The sequence below is a fragment of the Melospiza georgiana genome, chromosome 8 (assembly GCF_028018845.1).
Source record: "Melospiza georgiana isolate bMelGeo1 chromosome 8, bMelGeo1.pri, whole genome shotgun sequence".
NCBI classification, from domain to species: domain Eukaryota; kingdom Metazoa; phylum Chordata; class Aves; order Passeriformes; family Passerellidae; genus Melospiza; species Melospiza georgiana.
In genome coordinates this window covers 19,692,254-19,704,850 of record NC_080437.1, presented here as the reverse complement: position 1 = coordinate 19,704,850, position 12,597 = coordinate 19,692,254, and the positions used below count along the sequence as shown (strand labels likewise).

The 12,597-nt window shown below is 40.8% G+C and overlaps 1 protein-coding gene across 1 annotated transcript in view; it reads right to left on the bottom strand.

Moving 5' to 3' along the window:
• The window catches only part of WDFY4 (WDFY family member 4), a 108,373-nt gene that overhangs the window by 54,690 nt on the left and 41,086 nt on the right, over window positions 1-12,597 (bottom strand). Inside the window, exons 27-38 of the mRNA XM_058029118.1 lie at window positions 12,351-12,450; window positions 11,347-11,552; window positions 10,604-10,773; window positions 10,115-10,240; window positions 9,515-9,676; window positions 9,205-9,402; window positions 8,101-8,218; window positions 7,362-7,519; window positions 6,672-6,910; window positions 4,708-4,817; window positions 3,545-3,736; window positions 2,860-2,999 (exon numbers count right to left, since the gene is read on the bottom strand). Coding sequence (XP_057885101.1) covers window positions 2,860-2,999; window positions 3,545-3,736; window positions 4,708-4,817; window positions 6,672-6,910; window positions 7,362-7,519; window positions 8,101-8,218; window positions 9,205-9,402; window positions 9,515-9,676; window positions 10,115-10,240; window positions 10,604-10,773; window positions 11,347-11,552; window positions 12,351-12,450 — 1,919 coding nt within the window. The remainder of the gene's footprint in view (window positions 1-2,859; window positions 3,000-3,544; window positions 3,737-4,707; window positions 4,818-6,671; window positions 6,911-7,361; window positions 7,520-8,100; window positions 8,219-9,204; window positions 9,403-9,514; window positions 9,677-10,114; window positions 10,241-10,603; window positions 10,774-11,346; window positions 11,553-12,350; window positions 12,451-12,597) is intronic.

Genomic DNA, 12,597 nt, shown 5'->3' with positions numbered 1-12,597 from the left:
CAGGTCAGGGCATGGAGAAGCTCTGAATGATTTACAGTTGACTGAAACACAATTGCTACAGTGGTCCTTTGCTGCTTCTGTAGCACTTTATGATATCAAAAACTGTCACAGTCATTGTTAGCCTAAAATATTTTGACAGCAGAACTCGGTGGTAGGGGGAAAGGAGGAGAAAGAGCAAGAGATCAAAAGGCTCACTTTGAAACAGGAAAGTCAGTGATTTGAAACCTTTGGCACTATATTCAGTCTTACAGACCATCCTGCCAGCAAATGTACCCAAGTCTGTCACCTGTAAGCAGCAAAAAAATCCAACATTGTGCAACGTTCCTCATGCTCCTGCATGACTACCAACAAGATACAATCACCACAGCAGATCACTGCCATTCTAGTACCAAAAATGTAATTACATTCTCTTTTCTACATGATCACGCCTCCCAGACAAAGTCACAAGCAAAGCATGAGATAGCACAGTGTATTCAGAAATATACAGAAAACACAGCTGCATTTGATGGCTAATTCTCACACTTGCCACCAAACAGCAGGAAATTGGCTTTGCTGAGGATGGAGAACATGAGCAAAAGTACAACAGGAACATGGGGTCTGAGCTTTTGCTGAAGTGAATAGTTTGAATTTTGCTGTTTTTTTCAGATTGAGGATTGGGTCTCAAAAGCACTCTTCCTATCTTATAAATAATCACAGGGAAAAACTTCAGAGGAGTGTTTTGCTGCTTGGTTACTACTGCTTCAGCATCTTTGTTTATTTTTCAGTTGATAAAGGAATCAAGTTAATAACCCACTAAACAACCACTTTGTTCTTTCTACTGGGCACACCTCTGAAGTCCTGAGTGAATTCCTGCACTTCTCTCAGTAACTTTACTCAGTTAGGAGCAAATATCTTTATTTTGCTATGGGATTTAAATTCTTCTCATTCCTCGCTATGTAGTTCATACTGTTATTTTTCCTGTAATCTCCATGTTTCAACCAAACATGGAGATTTCCTGTTGCTTTAGGACATAAGTCCATAACTGGCAGAAGTGAAAATAGAGGCCAATAGCGAACACAGAAGTCACCTGACACAGAAAATGATACAAAATTACATCACACCACTTTTTAAAGTGATTACCAAAGTTGCCAAAAATACGAGTTAAAAATAAAAATACCACTTACTTTTAATGTAATTTTTCTAATGTAAGTAAGTGTGCAAAGGAAGAGGGCTGTTGAGAGGTAACTCAACATTTTCTTCCTCTTAGATTTCACCTCTCTAAAAAGAGCATCAAACTCTGAAAGATAGGCTGGAGGGAGAAAGGGGGAGAGGGAGAAAAGAGAAGAACATTTGGAACTGTAGCTTCATATCTCGTTGAGAAGAACAATTTATCAGAGCTATGGAGCTGTCAGTGCTTGACATGATAAGGAATAACACCAAGTGAGTAATGTTTCTTCCAAACCCAGCTCCTTTAATTACAAGCAGCTTCCTTGCAGAAGAGAGACAGAAGATGTAGAAACACCAATTTCATGCACTTGTGCCTGAATAATGTCTCCGTGCTGCCTTTTCCAGATGGCAACCTTTTCACTGGAGGAACTAATGATGTGGGCATATTTAGGGAAAAACCAATAACAGAGTCTTTAACCTTCAACAGCAAAAAGCATGTTGTACAAAATGTTCCTTGGGATACATTTACAAATATCAATTACATTGCTCACTGAGGTGTAATCAGCTGTAATAATCAAAATTAATTTTAAAAAATAATTAAACAGACCCCAGGGCAAATAGTCAACACTCTTGCAGTATGACATCACAGTATGCATATGTACCTGGGAAGAGCTAGCTCACTCTGTAAGCAGCAGTGTGATTTTCAGGAGTGAGAAGGATTCTGCAGCATGCTGAAAAAGCCTTTCAGCAAGGCATTGTCAGACACATTAGCTGGGTGTCACAGTCTGCCTGGTCACCTGCAAGTGGACCAGGCATCACCAGACATAGCTGCAACCTCCAGTAGCTTGAGCTAGAGGGTTAAGGCTCAGAACAGACTCATTATCTCCCCAGGAGGAAAAAGAAGATCTTAATATGTTGAGCACAACAGTGAACCAAGCTTGGTTTAGAGCTCTGAATATTCTGTCAATGCCCTTCTGCCCTACCCTATAGCTAGTTACTCTACCCCTAGTACACGCAAAAAGTAACAACTATCTAGTGCTTCTTATGTCTCTTTTTGACAATGCTAAGCAAAAACATGGAAATGGCCCTCTCTTTCAGCAAAGGAGGAGTTCACACATGGAAAAGTTAGCTCACATCTTCATTGCTGACAGGAGAAATAATGCATAGCCTCCAAATCCACCCCTGGATTATATACCAAGACTTGTATCTCTATTTCTAGGGGTTAAATTAAAATTTCGACCTTTAATACTTCTTATTGAGTAGAAAATGTAAGGATATGATAACACTGAAAATGTAAGCTCTATGATAACACCCGAGTCTTCCTGCTAATTCAGAGACTGAAGGACAAGGTTCACATGGGTGATGCAAGCCAACAGCAGCAGCAAAGCTGGCATCTCCTCACCTTGCTCCAGCCCAAGCAGAGGCCTGTAAGCACAAACACATCTGGGCTGCTTAGGTTTTTCAAGTGCCATAATTGGGCCCTATACAGAAAACATGCATTATTAGACTGTATGACAAGCTGCCAAGAAAAATTCTTCAGGTCACTGTTTCTTTGTGATTATTTCTAGCAGCCTAGGAAAGGAACCTCAGCTGCAATAGCGGTCTAGTTTGCAATGGAACATGTCAAACAACAGACACACTCAGAAGCCTCCCAAATACAGATCCAGAGCTATATACAAGGCAGACCCAGAAAAGACAAAGAGCAAAATTCACCTCTGATTTGCATGATGCTTCCTTTGTGTTTCGGCCAGGTATGAACCTAATAGCTGAAGAGAGGCTTTCACTCCAGGAATTGTGCTTGCTCTGGGACAGGCTTGGCCCTGCTTTATTCTGGAGAAGCTTCTTTTCAGATACTGCATGGAAAAACAGACAAAAAAGCTTTTAAGATGAGGTTGAGCCTGTCAGAAATAGAGGGGTTTTATCCCCATTGCACAAGACAAGACAACGTGGCAGTGTGTCACTCCAGATGAATAATGTTCTATTTTTTATGAGAATGAATTAACACATACTTCTCAAGCTTTTATTTAAAAGAGGTCTGCCATAGATCAGTTTCAGTACACAGACATGAACATTGAATCACTGCAGCACTACACACATTGCAATGCCCTTCTTTCAATCATATATCCTCCCTTTTAAATCTTCATATGGGTTACAATCATCTAAGGTGATTTCTCTTTCTTGCAGTATATCATGGGCCTTGTGACTCCACCAGGTGATTACAGGAGGGCTGGGTTATGACACAGTAAGTAATCACAGCCCTAAATGACAGAAACTGAGAATCTGCTTTCTCAGCAGGTGAGGAAAGGCAGAACCAAGGAGCAGCAGCTTTCCACCAGGCACCCCATTTAGCACAATGTTTTTGCATACTACAATAAGTGTTCCATAAAAGAACAGAGACCTAGCAAGTGCTGCCAAGCTTTTGTCATAATTTCTTCCCATAAAGGAGTGATCTCCGTTATCTTCATGTCCCTTTCTTTGTCATTTCCTTTTACAGAAAGATCCATCTTGTAAATGTCCTCCAGAGCCTGCCGCCTCTGAGAAATGAGCTGCTTCCAGATGATTTCTACTGTCCTCAGAATCTCCTGGTGGACTAGGAAACAAAAGTAACACCAAATAAAAGTTATTAATTTATGTTTTCGAGTCAATAAGCAGCAAAAAACAAACAAAAAAAAAAGCAGAAACATCTAACTTGGAAAAGCACAGGTTCAGAGTAACTCCAGAGTCAGTGGAGTTGCTCCTTTTTGCCCATTGCCTCCAAAGTTTCTAAGCTAGACTAGTTAATCTAATACAGAAAACAGCAGGACATTTCTTTTATGATATTTCAACTCCTTGAAAGAAACAAGTAGGAGTGACACATGTTTTTAACTGGTTTCTGCTTTGGAAAACCATTTAATCAAAATTTTGATGGCCTTATTATTGTGCATAGAATGCTAAAGCACATAAAGGATATTCCTTTATGTTGCCAAACATCACTGGAGATGGAGGCGCAAAGGTAACCAAGTTGTGAAACAATTTGACACAGCAGGAGGATATTGTACAAGAAAGTGCTGAGTTTTTCTTTATATCCCTGCAAACCAGACTGATTTGATTGCAGCTTAACCAAGCCAATATATATTTCAAAGTAAAAATTAAAAAAGCAAAACACTACTCTGCTGCAGGGTTCAACTGACCACACTGAATCCAACATATTTTTCCTGTGTTTCTCTGAAATGCTCCAATACTTCTTTCTGCATACAACAGACAAACCCTGTATGGGCCTTGAAAAAAAAAACAGAGCAACAAATAGTGTATGTATCTCACCCCTTATGCTGGGGTCATAACATGGAGGAGAGATCTCCAAACTGATACCCACTACTCCTGAGGATGCTGGGTGGGACTTTTGAATAAAAAGGCTTGATGCGAACACAAGTAATTTTTAGCACAACTGTCCTTTCTCTGTGCTGTGCCTGCAGGGCCTGTACACTAAAGAGGAATTAAGTGGCACTTGCGCAAGCTGCTCTGAAAACTACTTAAGACAGGTATTCCCCTTCTATGCCACCAGCAACACATGCCGTAAATTACCATCATCTGGAGTAGGCAGGCTGCCCTTTTCCTCTTCACTAGGTGCAAGGAAAATTTGGTGATGAGAAGCCAGCTTTGGTTTTGCATCCATCCCAAAACCTTCTGAGCAGCTGTGACAAAGGGGAAAAAAAGAAAAAGGAGGGCAGGTAAGGAAACCAGACTGCAAACAAACTGAGAATAGTGAAAAAACTACAGGTGTTTCTGCACACCCAGTCCTCCTTGATTCATTTAGTAGATGAGTATTTTCAGGTTTGGATCTTATACCAGTTATGGAATACCAAGGAATTTTCATCAAGAGGGAACTTAACTGCCAGTCTGACTCTCAAAGGCAAGGAGCAGTCATCATGACCCTGTAATCACTCTCCTGTATGTGCCTTATCCCTGCACTTTACTGCACTTGTATTCACTTCATTCACCCAATTAGATGGAGCACAGGGCTGTCCTGATGTAGCCAGTCTGCTTCAGCCTTCTTGCACCTCCTCTGGGCATCTTGTACTTGGTCTCTACTCTGAATTCCTTTGCTAGAGGTATCTGCCACTATGTGGAAAGCAATGTCTTGCTCTACCCTGCACTTGAACTGCTTACTGAGTTTTTTGCGTCAGTGATGATTCACTCAGTTTCTAAAGTGCTCAGCACAAAAAAGCTATGAACTAAGCTCCATGGATACTATTAGCATGCAGATGTGATTATTGGGAACATCATCAGGGCCAAGAGGACTTCTGCTTTGAGACTGGGGGCTGTGCCACAATCTACCAGTCAGGAGGTAAAAGACACTAGGAACTTCAGTACAGCAGTAATACTTAAAAAAAAAAAAAAAAAAAAAAAAAAAAAAAAAAAAAAAAAAAAAAAAAAAAAGAAACAGGCTTTCTTAAGGTATCCAGAAAATCTGGACTTTCTCACAGAACTACTGTCAATAATAGCATTTATAAGCATATATAGCCACTAGTAACACAAAGCTCTTTCAGTTCTGAACAAGCCCTGCTATCATGGGAGAATCAAATCCTTGGGTATGCAAAGCTGGCAGCTGGCATTTTTATTTCTGATTTTCTTTAAAATACCACATTTCTCATTCCCTGGATTGTTTAGCTTTTGGATAACATAAACCCTTCTGTATTTTACGTTTTTTTAAAATAGTTTGCGCTCTTATTCCATAAAAGCAATCCTCATCCCATGTCAATGGGTTTGGCCTGGAAATTATTATCTGACTGGAATAAGAACATCCAGAAAAGATCTCAGGAAGTGCAGCTCATTTCTGGTGTGATACTTGTATTAATGGATTCCATTCAGATCATCAAAGCAGTACAGAAGGTTATCATTGAAGCAAGAAACATTAAAGTGTAAAATGCACTTGCCAATGTTTGGGGGTTTTTTCACAAAACTAAGCTTCCGAGGTAACTCCCCAGCTTGCATCAGCAAGAGTTCATCTTTTATATCAACATCTGTAAGAACAGCAAACAGTGGGTATGGATGTTCTAGCTCTACCCAATGGCAGAAGGCGAAACTCCCAATGTCAGAACAACTAAAATATTGCAGCTCAGATCCAGGTAACAATAACACAAAGATCACAAGATCCATTCACACTTCTATATATGCTTCAAATGTACCCACACACAAATGACTGCTGGATCAGACAAAACCTCTCACTGAATTACCCATGCAGATGTCTCAGAGAATGGCCACCCTCATGATTTGGGAGTGATCCTAGCCCACATCCCAGGAAGATTTCCAGCTCATTTTCCTGATGGGCTTGTGAGCCAGCTCCACTGAAATCAGTTCAAGCTTGTTAACTGCAGTTGCTACTCTGAAGTGAGTAGCTGCTGGAAATGCTGGATCCAGCTCAATCTCAGCTTCTAGTGATTCCCCAGACTGGAAATTGCCTAAGTTATGTGACATCTCCCCCTCTGCACCCACTTCCACAGGTACAGCACAAATATAAAGAATCATAAGGAGATGAACACTTGTACCTGCCCGAGTTCAGCTGGCAAAGGCAGTACATCAGGCAGATGACAAAATTACTATTTGAGTTGTAAGTTGCAAAGATAATGTCCCACTGCTCTTGCAGGACAATGAGAGTATTCAGGACATTAAACTGCTCAGGCAGTGATTGTTGAGGTCTGGATAAGCAGTATAGGATGGCTCTGTTTAAGCAGCTGTACAGGGCACTGAGGAAAACTTCCTTTTGAGAAACAGAGCTTTCTATGACCTGTGAAAACACAAAGCAGCAGTTTACTTGGCTTGCTCAAAGAACTTTCTCCCCAAGGAGCCACTCCTCCCACTTCATTTAAACTGTTGGAAACTTATTTCAGCAAAATTCCCCTGAACTACCTGTTTCATAAAAATTCTATTTTTTCTGTATTTCTGCTGAAGTACCCATAACTGTAGAGATTAATTTATTAATTTATCCTAGTTCAGCAAATGTGTACATAGCCAGCAAACAGTGCCACAAGAGAGTTAACTGTCCTTTCTTTATGCTGCACCATTTCTCTCTAATTTTAATTTACAGCTGTTATGTTCTCATGCAAAAAAACCCAGGAATAAAAACATCACCAAATGGAGTACAGCCATCTTCTCCAGAATTGCAGTATCATGACCTCAGAGTAAAAAACCTGCATGTTACAGCATGTTAGAAGTTGGAGAGAAGAAAAGTGACTCACACACATAATCTGTTTGGCAATGAAGATCAGGATTTGCTTGGGGTCAGCCACAAACATTCTGCTGCTCAGTTTCTCAACCAGTTTCTGAGCAAAATAAGCAATATTCATCATGGATAGGGGTGCAGCTGATTCTGAAGTACCCTGAGGATCAGTGTTTGCTGGAGAGGATATAAGAGGGTTGATTATTGCAGAACAAGAGGAAATTAAAAAAAAGTGAAATGTGAGATTACCAGAGCTGAGAAGGAACAGTCTCATTCCATAATATCTCAGAGGTGGGACATGTCTAAGAAAAAAAGTCTCTAGGTATAGCAGAAACACCTTACTCAGATTGGAAATGACAGTCCCATTTTAAGGATGGAGGCAATCTCACTAAAATGCTGTAATGAAGAGCTGGTTTAACTAACAACTCAGAAAGGAGAGCAGTAACATCTAAGTTAATGGGGCTGTTTCCAGAAGCATTCAAGGATGAACCTAGGTTTCTTTCTCTATATTCCCTTTCTAATATTCAGAATCTCTTCTCAAAAAGAAAAAAGGAAGATGCTCTCCATAAAAATTATACAATTACAATAACTGATGCAAACTGGCTTGTAATAATATAGAATGGACAGTGCAGCCTGTTGAGCTGGACTGTCATTCTAGCTGTTGTTTCCAAACCTTTCTAACAATGACACCTACATGCTAAATATCAGTTACAATGATATTTAAACAAGAGTTAAACAATCGGATTCTTACCACTCACCTCTTGGTCTCATTTTCCCCTCGCCTTGGCTGGCAACCTGAAAGACATCCATAGCAGACAGCAGAACTTTTGTCTGAAAAAGTCTCCTCTGCTCACTGGTGGCATCTTCTGGAGAAGCCTGTACAGTGAAGGCACACATATTAGTACAGCAGGAAAACAGGAAATCTGACTCAGCTTCACTTTCAGCAAGAGTGCATATGTGGACAGCTACTGGACAACAGATGAGATGGCAGAACTTCATTCCCAGCTGGAAAACAAGGAAATCTTACACAGGACTGCACCATCTAGCTGACAGCCAGCACTGCCACCCTCTGCACGCTGAACAGAAACAAGGTTTTGTAAAGGGGCAGAATTGGCTCACAGGTTCTTCCCAAGAGGTCTTGTGGTCAGGGACACTGAGCTCCCAGGATTCAGACAACCAGAAATCCAAACTCTACTTTAACTGTATCAAACTTCAGGAGAGTATATGTAAAACTTTAGGGAGCTGGTGATCCACAAGAGGATTTAAGTCATTAAAATTGCAGTCAAGCTTATTCTAACAACTTAGTAATTACTATTCGTATTACTAAGCTAAGTCTGCATCAGAACCCACACCTGGGACATCTGAACTACTGACAATTTGGAGCTGAATCCTAAATTTTTAATTTTCCCCTTTCTTCAGACTGCTCTGATTCTCTAGAGCGCTTTGAGTAGTTGAAAACTATTATCCAGACTCAGTTGTTACAGCTTGTATTAATCTGTACTTACAGTGGAGACAAGATTTTTTTATTTGAGAACTGAGATTTTCTTATCTCAAAAATCAGTACACAGGATGCTCCATGTGACATTTTCTGTTCTCAGATTCAAGGGGTGCCCTGATGACAAGCAGGTATTACTAAGGAAAAGGATATTTTTTCACACTTTTCTTTAATATTAAAGATTGCCTGAAAAAATTCTGTTTTCCAGGGACAGCATTTTCTTAGTTCACATTAATGCAGAGGAATTAGAGAAGTCCTTTCCTTTAGTCACTGTTAGCACTTTTGTTACTTGGTCACTAGAAGGATGTGTCCTGTCCTTCCACCCCCAGTGCAAGGTAGAAGAGCAAAGCCTGCTGATGAGATAAACCTCGAGAAGCAGCTCAAGGGGGTGTCCTTGCTTGCTTGCTGGGATGTTGAGAAGACTGTCCATCAGGAGGACTCGCACGAAATCCCACACTTGTTTCTTGGCAGGGTGTGGTAGCAGTGGGAGAGAGGAGGGGTCAGCACAGCCTTTCCCTTCAGCAATGGCTGGACCATCAGGGGTCAGGAGGCCTTCAGACCCACCCTGTGAAAGCAGATAGCAATACATTTGCACTCAGTCTACTGTACATTGATTTTTTTCCTCCTAGTGACCGATCTCTGATCAGAAGAGCTTATGCTGGCTCCTGTGCACATACCTTGGGTGATCCTGAATGAAAAGCAATCATAGCCAAAGCTTTCAAGAAGTCAGGACAGTGCCACACAGGGTCCTGTGTATAACTGTGATAGATCAAGCACAGAAACTCGACAACATTCCCTGGATAAGCAATCGCCCAGGAGGCTTCTGCATCTGCAATAGGCTGAACAGACAAACGTGCATCTGGTCAAGGCAGCATTCCTCTCATTCATAAAAGCTATCTTTGTAAAAGCTTATCTTTGGTCCTCTTCAGGTATTCCTAAGCAAGCATGACACAGCCACAAATTCAGACAAGGCACCAGTAGCCAACCCCACGTTGCAGACTGAAGATACACCCAACCAGAGTCATCATCAAGAATGAAAAAACTGAGTGCTGTTGTGGGCAAGATGTGCCTCTGGTCTCTCTCAACCACGAGCCCATCACATCCTGTGCTGCATAACCAGGGCAGTAGTAGTTGTGCCCCTGTTCAGTGTTGCCCTCTGAGGGCAGAGCAGGCCTAGGGATTACAGGGATTACAGGCACAGGCTGTCACCAGCATCTCTCACACCTGGGCTCTTTATTCAGCCTCTCACACTGTACTGTCCTTGCAATGACACTTACCTTGTCCACAGTGAATCTAACCATTTCCAGCAGTAACACAGCTGCCTCTGCACACAAACCAGATTTGAGGACATTCTCTCTATGGTGGTGCTGCAAGATCCACTGCAACATAGACTCAAGATCTTTCTACACAGGAGGAAAGATTTCATTAAGAGATGGGAATTGTACATGATACAATTTACATGACAAGAACAATGCCTACTCTCTCTACATCAGAACAAAACCAACATGTGTCTACCTCCAGCAGTTCCTTTCTCTCCTATTAAGTTTGCATTTAACATCTGCATGAACAAGGTTGCTCTGAACGTAAATTTTCTTAAATAAAAGTTAATTAACTTAATTTAAAAAGTATGAATAGTTTTTATTATTACAAAGCCCAGGTAGGGTTGACATGCCTGAAAATCATCTCATGGAAAAGGGCATAAAATGTCAAAACAGTAATGCAATAGCAGCTTCAGGTGCCTGTCTGCTATTTTTTTTTTTTCATACCTTGACTGCTTCAGGTGGTTCGGATGGTGGAGTTGCCAGAAAGAGCTCTGCCACAACCAAGTAGATCTCAGGGATGTGAACATGATCAGTGAGACATCTTTGCAATACAGAAAATCCAAAAATCAAGAAGTAGCCATTGTCAGACACTGGAGGATGACTTTTTAAATTATCTGTAAAGGAAAAGAAAATGAAAGTGTCTAAAAATGAATGTCATATCAGCAGAAGGATTACTGACACAATTTTATACTTGTCTCTGTCCCAGAATACAGTAGTCTGCTAGGCTGCAGCATCAACAGTTTAAAAAACACCTCCAGACTAACAGATAACAATTTTTACCACTATCACTTTTGTTAAAGGGCTTTCTCCCTGAATTGTTCTTCTTCCTTTCTCCTCCCTTTCTCAGATCCCCAGGTCTAATTATCAAAAAGCAGGCTGAACAAATCTTTAAGAAACAATTCAGAACAAGTTGACATCTGAACACCTTACAGGTTTATCAGGTAGCCTGATTTTGTGCAACACAAAAAGGCCCATCTAATCAGAATTGCTAATTACCTGCAAGGGAGGAGTAATGCCTTCCACTTTTCAGCACAGAAATGCTGGAGTACCAGGACAAATTTGCCCTAGAAAGTAATTTTAACTCTTGGTCTACTGAGATCAGTGGGAATCCTCCTATCATGTGCACAGTGATTTTCTATCACTGTGCTGGATAAGGGCAGTGTTTTGGAATGGTAAACAGCACATACCCATTAGGATGTTCAACCCTGCAGAGCTGTTTTCCAGCCAACGCCCAGCCACTATCCCCTCCTTGAATTTGTTCAGCAGCAAACGATTGTGCAGGAAGCACAGGAGCAGTTTGATTCCCAGGACAACTGTGCTGAAGTGCAGGTAGCTCTGTGTGAACAGCAGAAACCAGTCTGGCCCCAGCGCCAAAAATGTCTTCTCTTTTTCCCTAGGAAAAACAGGTAAATGAAAACACATGGAAGGAAATGATGGAAGACAGAAAGGAGGTATTAGATAAGATTATCTTGAAGTGATTTAGAACCTCATGTTTCTCTAGAAAAAAAAAATCTCATTAAAGGTGTACCCTTAGAGAATCACAGGCTCATCCACACAGCTGAAGTCATTCAATTCCTGCTACATCTAACCTTCTACTGCTGTCAGGCACAACAGTTCATTAATGTGAAGCCCCTTCTGAGAGTCTGTATCAATAACCAAGGCAAACGACGTCACAGACCAGATTTTTCAAGCTATGAAATTCAAAATTCTGGTTTAAATTTTCAAGTCCAAGATGTGCTAACTAATAAAAATGCACAATTACAGCTCCCAGCACTATGAAATCTGCCTTTCAGTTATGAAAGGCAGAATTATAATAATGGCATTCTGATGGTTCCGATAGAGCAGGGCAAGTAATCCCATATTAGATTGACTTGATTTTCAGAGACAGATTTCAGAGACAGGGGTTTCTTCAACCTCTGATATGCAGCAGAAGCATCAATATCCAAGCTCCCCCTTCACTGTATTTTCTAAAAACATGAGACTTTTCCCAAAATGGATATAAGATGTGTTATCAGACCACATAGCTGTGTGAATGCCAGATAAATCGCTGACAAAAAAGTCTCTGAATCCAGTCTGCTCTTACTTAGTATCTGTTGAAGTTCAAATATTATCAGTGTGTTTAGTCCTGGTTAAGCACTAGGACGATGAAAAATCTGGGAGACAGAGACACTTCCTAAACGTTTCTACTTACTCAGAGGACAGCTGAAGTTTGTCTGAGCGTATTACATCTAACAGCATCCTCAGTAGCTGGTTTCGAAGACAGATTGTCCTTCCAGATGTTTGGTTTAAGGCTACAAATATCAGAAAGCAATAAAGAATAAAGAACAGACAAAAGATGTTCCATTGTTCCATTGCTTTGGTGAACAATTTTGTTTGCACCCAATTAGCCCCATAGAAGTACTTCTATCTGGTTTTTGCAAAGTAAAAAGATGCAGATG